Source organism: Carassius carassius, chromosome 4, assembly GCF_963082965.1.
Source record: "Carassius carassius chromosome 4, fCarCar2.1, whole genome shotgun sequence".
Lineage (NCBI taxonomy): Eukaryota > Metazoa > Chordata > Actinopteri > Cypriniformes > Cyprinidae > Carassius > Carassius carassius.
In genome coordinates, this window is record NC_081758.1 from 27,805,435 (window position 1) to 27,813,479 (window position 8,045).

Consider the following 8,045-nt stretch of genomic DNA (forward strand, 5'->3'; position numbering starts at 1 on the left):
ACAGCAGTCCAAGAGGTATCACGTTGGACGCAGCTGCCATCAGACCCAACAATCTCTGAAATTGTTTGACAATGAGTGAGTGGCCTTCTTTGACTCTCTTGACTGAGATGAGGATCGACTCGATACGAGCAGGGGACAGACATGCCTGCATCAGGGTTGAATCCCATGCTACGCCTAGATAGGTGGTTCTCTGAACTGGAGAAAGTACACTCTTCTTGGCGTTCAGTCTCAAACCCAGCTCCCCCATATGTGCGAGAATGACATCTTGATGTCGAGCCGCAACTGTTTTTTATGTTTTTATGTTTTTAATTGTTTTATTGCTCCATGGTAAAAACACAAAACATTTCATTTTCTTCTTTAGATAATTTAAATTCCCATGTGCAAAAGGGAACAGAAAGAAGATTAAATCTTATAATATCTGTCCCCTATTCCAAAAACAAAATAAAAAATAACCTTGGTTACGCAACTTACAGCCAAAATTACACTGACAAAAACAATGTTGGTTTAAATATCAGCATTCATGCAGTATAATAAATCAGGCAATGCCCTAACAACAAATCAACATGTAATCCAATACATATACAATACAGCAAAAAACAAACAAAACAAAAACCAAAAACATAGACCTCACCATATTAATACTGACTGAATATACTCTGTTTATACTTATACTTAAACTGTCCAATATTACTACAACTTTTAAGATTTTCATGCAATGAGTTCCACAATTTTACTCCAATAACTGAGGGGCACATTTGTTTTATTGTTGTACGTGCAAATTTATGTTTAAAATTATACCTTCTCCTACTGAACTCTTTTTCTAACTGAAAAAAGTGTTGTATTTTCTCTGGTAAGATTTTATGTCTTGCTTTAAATAAAATTATTAGTGTTTGAAACTTAACCAAATCTTCTAACTTTAATATTCTGGATTTAACAAATAATTTGCTTGTATGTTCTCGGTAGTTGATTTTTGAATAATTCTTATAGCTCTCTTCTGTAAAATAGATAAAGGTTTTATATTTGTCTGATATGTGTTCCCCCAGACTTCTATAAAATAAATAAAATATTGGTACGATGAGTGAACTATATAGTATTTTCATTGTTTTATTATTTAATACCTCCTTCACTTTGTTTAAAACAAAAATATTTTGGGAGATTTTTCTTTTAATGTGTGTTATGTGAGGTTTCCATGATAGCTTATCATCCATAATTACACCAAGAAAACGAAACTCAAACACTCTCTCAATATCAACTCCATCTATGGATAAAGCAACAGGTTCATTTATTTTCCTATTTCCAAAGACCATAAATTTTGTCTTCTCTAAATTCAACGACAACTTATTTATATCAAACCATTTCTTCAATTTTGTCATTTCATATTCAATGGATTCTACTAGTTTCTGTATATTATTTCCAGAGCTGAAGAAATTAGTATCATCTGCAAATAAAACAAACTGTAATAATTTGGAAACATCACAAATGTCATTAATATATAAAATAAAAAGTTTAGGTCCCAAAACAGAACCCTGTGGTACCCCACATTTAATTTCCATAAGTTCAGATTTGACATCAGTTAACTGTACATATTGTTTCCTGTTATGCAGATAACTTCTCAACCAATTAAGGGCCATTCCTCTCATTCCATACAAACTTAATTTAGAAAGTAAAATATCATGATTCAAAGTATCAAATGCCTTTTTTAAATCAATAAACACTCCTACTGTGAATTTCTTTTCATCTGTTGCTGTTGTTATTTCTTCAACAATATTCATTAAGGCCGTTGCTGTGGACCTTTTTTGTCTAAAGCCATACTGGCTTTCACTCAGCAGGTGATACTTTTCTAAAAAACTGTCCAACTTGTAAACAAAAAGTTTTTCCAGTACTTTTGAGAATTGTGACAGTAATGAAACCGGTCTATAGTTATTGAAGCTTTGCTTATTTCCTGCTTTAAATAATGGAATAACTTTTGCCCTCTTCATTCTATCTGGAAAAATACCCCTTCCAAAGGAACGATTACAAATATAACAAAGGGGTTTGACAATACAATCAATTGTCTTTTTTTAATATAACCATATCTATTCCATCACAATCAATGGAAGTCTTACTCTTGGACTTAGAAACAATAGTCATAATTTCTGATTCACTGACATCCCCTAAAAACATTGACTGCAGCACTCTACTATCGCCTCTCCATCCTCTTTGCAATGACGTGTCATGTATCTTGATACAATCTGCCAGATTTGGCCCCACATTTACAAAAAAAGAATTAAATTCATTAGCCACCTCATTCAAATCATACAGTGTCTTATTATTATAAATAAAATGATCAGGCAGGACTGTGTGTGCTGTTTTATTACCCATTACTTTATTCAGAATGTTCCATGTCCCTTTTATATTATTTTTATTATCATCCAACAGTTTATTATAATAAACCTTCTTAGCCTGTCTCATAATTAATACTAGCTTATTTTTATACACCTTATATTTTATTTCAGCAGTATTTGTTCTATATTTTATAAAATTTCTATAAAGTTTGTTTTTCTTTTTGCATGCATTCATCAATCCTTTTGATATCCATGGCTTTCTATTTTCATTTGCTTTTTGTTTGTGTACCACTATTGGACAATGTTTATCATAATATGTCATATACAGTTTCAAAAAAGCATTGTAGGCAGCATCAACATCCTCCACATACACCCCTTCCCATTCTTCATTTAGGAGATAATTCCGCAGCCTATTTATAGCATCATCGTTTCTTACTCTTACAAATCTACACCCTGTCTTCTCTTTACTTCTTTTTAATTGCCAAGTAAAATTAACAAAAATTGGCAAGTGATCACTTACATCATTTATAACTAATCCACATTTAATGTTTTCTTTAAAGCATTAGCATTAAGCATTAAACTTGCTCTGACTGAGCTAAAATCAACCAATCATCGATATAATTGAGAAAGCGGATGCCCTGCATGCGCAGAGGAACCTGAGCCGCATCTACACATTTCGTGAATGTGCAGGGTGAGAGTGCCGAAGGGAAGTACTCAATATTGGTAAGCTTCGCCCCCGAAAGCGAACCTCAGAAACTTCCTGTGATGTGGAAGGATGGATATGTGGAAGTATGCATCTTTGAGATCTATTGTGACAAACCAGTCCTCGGACCTGATCTGTGCTACAACATGCGTGATCGTGAGCATTTTGAACTTCAGTCTCATAACTAATCGATTTAAGACCCGCAGATCTATGATCGGACGCAACCCCCCATCCTTCTTTGGTAATATGAAATACCAGCTGTAGAACCCGGACTCCTTGTCTTGAGGAGGGACCACCTCGATGGCCTCCTTCCCTAATAGGGTTTTCACTACTTGTTCCATAACCAGAGCCTGCTCCGGGCTGACTATTGTCGGAGTAACCCCGTTGAATATAGGCGGTGCAGAGCCGAACTGAATACGGTAGCCTTTTTCTACTGTGCGCAGGACCCATTGAGATACATTTGGCAGTAGTTTACTACATTTGGCATTTTGGCAGTAGCGCTTCGACGCAGCTCAAGTTCCTGAAGAGGTACTCTTGTACTCACCAAGGCTGAATTTATTTGTTGGAAAATACAGTAACAACAGTGATATTGTGAAATATTATTAGAATTTAAAATAAAAATGTTCTATTTTAATATATTTTAGTATAATAAATTATAATAAATGAATACAAAACAAATTTTTCAGCAGTCATTATACCAGTTTTTCTCTAATGCATGTTGGCCACAATTATTAGCACCCCTAGAAATTCTTATGAGTAAAATATCTCTGAAGTATATACCCATTCATATTTACAATTAGTTTGAGCACACCAGGGGGACTAAGAGGATGACATTCTCCAGCCATGACTTCCTGTTCCACAGGATTACAGATAGAAGGACACAAAGGCCAGATTCCCTTAATCATCCTTCAGAAAGAGTAAAACCAAAGAATTTGGTTCTGATGTGCAGAACAAGATTGTTGAGCTTCACAAAATAGGAAGTGGCTGTAAGAAAATAACTAAAGCATTTAAAATCCCCATTTCCACTATCAGGGTGATAATTAAGAAGTTTCAATCAACTAAAAATGTTACAAATCTGCCTGGAAGAGGACATGTGTCTATATCGTCCTAATGCAAGGTGAGAAGGAGAGTTTGAGTGGTCAAAGACTCTCCAAGGATCACAGCTGGAGAATCGCAGAGATTAGCTGAGTCTTGGGGCCAGAAACTAAAAAAAAAATAAAAAATCAAACAGCCCCTAATCACCAGCATGCCAATATTAGTGTTTGGGATTGTATGATGAATAGAAAATGGACAAATTTACTGTCACTTTTGATTACTGTCCCCAAACTTCTGAAGAGTAGTGTGTCATTTTCTTTTAATTTCCCATAAACAGATTAAGCACAATGTGTTATGAATTTTTATTCCAGCTACTGATGACTCAAATATGGAACCTCAGTGCAGTTTGGAGTGCAATTATCTGACTTTTAATGATTATATGGACCTTCTGTGGACTACCTTAGCAGAATTTCCAGGTGACATGAAGTCATTCTCTCCTCTCATGTTGCTGTTTTTAGTTAATCAACCTAAATGCAAACATTGTTATATGAGCTACATATATAAACAAATAGGCAACTGTGTGATTTGTGTTTTGATGTCAGAACAGGTATTCTGGTCAGTCTGTGGATGATTGATCGAATTGGCCGGAAAAAAAGCATGGCAATTTGTTTTTTATTGTTCTCTGTATCTATTTTGCCATTGTATGCCTGCACACATAGGTACATTCATAAAAAACCTGTACAGATTTAAATAAGTATGCAAAAATAACCGTTGTAATTGCAAAAGTAAGAAAAAATATTTTTAAGCCACTGTAAATGACATAACATATTTATATTTTACTTTACAATTTCCAGGACAGTCCTCACAGTCTTTATTTTCATTGCTCGAGCCTGTATAACAGGGGGCTGGCAGGTTGCATATGTTTATACACCTGAGGTGAGGCTTCCTTGCAAAGTGGCTTAGTGTGATTCCGTCAATCCCAATAGAATTTTCATTAAAATTGCAATTTCCTTTTTTCTTGTCGTGGCCTCCTCAGGTTTTCCCTACAGCAACCAGAGCTATTGGTATTGGTACAGGGAGCGGGATGGCTCGTGTTGGAGCTCTCATCACACCATTTATTGCTCAGGTAAAGCCTCCGGCTTCATAAGAAGAGAAAGGTGTATTGAACATGTATTTATGCTTTCCTTTATGTGTGTTTGTGTCTGTATCCCCTCAGGTCCTTCTGAAGTCATCGGTTTACCTGACTGTCTCTGTGTATTTAATATGTTGCTTGCTGGGCACAGTGGCATCCTTGCTATTGCCCACTGAAACAAAAGGGCGGAGTCTCCAGGAATCAACGCAAAGCACCATGGAACAAAAAAACATGGAAAGGCCGCATGGCTCTGAGACTGCCGAGTCCTCCAGCAATACTTGTCCTTAACAGAACATGGAAAACTGAATCTGTGAGAGCTTTGGATCGATAATGGAGAAGGCTTTAATGTATAATCATGCCATACCTGTATATACCGAGTGTTATGTAAATGCATTCTAAAGTATATTTTTAAATAAATAGTTAATTTCTTTGCTAATATTATGCTCATAAAATATTGTAATTCATTTTACGATAAGCTGTTTATGATGCCAAGAACTTGTCAAACTATTTTGTTGGGTCTTTCAGTTACACAATTGTTGATTTCTCTCTTTTGTGATGTTTTGTTTGTCAGTGCAAAAACTGAACAGTATTTCAGTATTTCTCTCAAATGGACCATTGACACTCTATATACAATCTCAATTAGGAGTCTCAATGGTCCATTTGAGAGATAGGTGGCGGTAATGCACTTATAAGTCTGCATCCGCTGTAAAGCAAGAAGAAGAAGACTCCTCACGCACCTGCTTGAGAATGCGCTCAGGAGGAAAATATAAAAATATAAAAAAATATAAATATTGTTCAGTTTCTTGCAGAGACCAATCATGTTGTGTCTTTACACATCAATGTATCATGACGAGCCGCAGGGTTTAATTTGGTTTTGTTTGTGTATGTTTTTTTTTTTTTATTGTATGATTTGGCCGTGATTCCTATTCACTTATATGATAAGAGTGATAAACTGCAACGGTTTCAGATAAAAATCTCAGTTGGTGTTCTACTGAAGAAACAAATTCACCTACTGTACATCTTGGAAGCCTTGGGGGTAAGCAGATAGTTCATTTTGGGTGAACTATCCCTTTAAGAGTCAACCACGCCTACTTAAAACAGCTTGTTATAACATGTCCCCACGTCTACGTCACAATGTGGGAAGATTTGCATAACATCGCCGTAATGTTCACACAAAGAAAGAAGGCATAACTTTTATTTTTGCTTTTGCCGCTGCCACCATGTCGTGGAGACGCTGTGTGTTTCATTTGTGAAAGCGAAACTACTTTGTTTGGTCTTCGAAAAGAGGACACAACTAGAAATCAGTGGTTAAGTTGTATTTACAATACAGTTCCAGAACAGTTCAACCCACATATTCAGATGTGTGCAGCGCATTTTACGGAGGACGAGGACTGTTTCCTGGAAAATTAGCCTACAATGCCAATGCGTTATCTGTTTCTATAAAGTGGGGCATCATAATGCACTGGATAGCTGGCCAATCAGAGCACACCTTGTTTTTCAGAATGATGACCTTTGTAAAAATTTACACGTTTCAGAAAGGCGGGGCGTAGAGGAGCAACAATAATATACATTATGTGGAAAATAATGTGATTTTTGAATCTTGAACCAAATAAACACATTCAAAATAATGTTCTTTTTACCAACGTCATATGACCCCTTTAAATGTTTTTGAAAGAAGTTGTTTATGCTCACCAAGTGTACATTTATTAACTTACAATCAAAAATGCAATAAAAATATTAATTGTGAATTATTAATTATTAATTAATTAATTTACTCCAGTCTTCAGTGTCACATGATTCTTCAGAAATCATCTAATATCCTGATTTAATGTTCAAGAAACATTTATTATTGTCAGTGTTAAAAACGGTTGAGCTTCGGTGTGATACCTTTTTTTCAGGATTCATTTATAAATTAGAAAGTTCAAAAGAAAAGTATTTATTTAAAATGTCATGTCTTGTAAAATTAGATATGTCCTTCTGAATTAAAGTTTTAATAAAATAAAAAAATAAAATAAAATAAACTTACTGTCCCCACACTTTTGAATAGTATTGTATGTTGATCATCTACCCTGTTTAGCCCATTCTGTGAGGTCTCTATGGCCTGGGTTCCAGAAGTCAACAATATCTTCTTTCAGCTCCATAAATATGTTTTCCAAACTGCAATAAGTGAAGCAGGTCAACATACAGAGTTGTCAGTAGAGATGTACTGTAAGATATCACTGTGGTAAGATGATCAATATATAATTATTTCCACAATTCAGTACAATGTGGTACCTAGGAGGAGGAGGTTTAGGCCTCAGCACACTGAAGGCCAAAACATGAGCCTGACCTGGATGGTGATCGGGGTCTTGCCCAAGAATGACCACTTTTAGCTGTCAAAATTTGATATGTAGTCTATTTAAATCCACAGATCTTTTATACCTCTTCCTTTTTTAGAATAGTAAGGAACATTTCGACTGGCCAGTCATGTCAGTGGGGAACATCTGTTCTGCTCTGTCTGATACAGCTGTTCCTCAAACAAAGAAATTATAGGAATAGCACACACTTAGATACAGGACTGTTCATGAAATGAATAAGAAATGCAGGAAAGGTTTATATTATTTTTTCAATAATTACCTAAAATAGTCAGATAAATGCAGAGCTTACAGAAATCATTCAGACACTTAACGTACCTTTAGACATTTGTAAAGTAAGAAAAACTGTGTACACAGTACTGGCTGTTGTTTCTCAGAGTCAGACCCCTTCGCAAATACTGCTGTATCACCGTTATGCTCCCATTTCATGCAAACGCAAGTTTGTTCAACCATTTTCAAGACAAACTCTAAACCATGTTTCCTTAACCATGACTCTA

The 8,045-nt window shown here is 35.4% G+C and overlaps 1 protein-coding gene across 1 annotated transcript; it reads left to right on the top strand.

The window, feature by feature from the left end:
* The first annotated feature begins 3,870 nt into the window (after nt 1-3,870).
* Nucleotides 3,871-5,499, top strand: LOC132135274 (synaptic vesicle 2-related protein-like). The gene is made up of 5 exons (XM_059547184.1): nt 3,871-3,944; nt 4,665-4,781; nt 4,917-4,998; nt 5,099-5,188; nt 5,279-5,499. Exons 1-5 carry the CDS (start codon nt 3,871-3,873, stop codon nt 5,480-5,482), a joined length of 567 nt encoding a protein of 188 aa, XP_059403167.1. The 3' UTR covers nt 5,483-5,499.
* Nucleotides 5,500-8,045: the final 2,546 nt, after the last annotated feature.

Bases quoted from the DNA above. Each gene is read 5' to 3' on its own strand.
- LOC132135274 (XM_059547184.1), top strand. From the start codon at position 3,871: ATGACTTCCTGTTCCACAGGATTACAGATAGAAGGACACAAAGGCCAG. The intron at 4,999-5,098 runs GTGAGGCTTCCT...TGGCCTCCTCAG, and splicing joins CATATGTTTATACACCTGAG to GTTTTCCCTACAGCAACCAG. The intron at 5,189-5,278 runs GTAAAGCCTCCG...GTATCCCCTCAG, and splicing joins TCACACCATTTATTGCTCAG to GTCCTTCTGAAGTCATCGGT.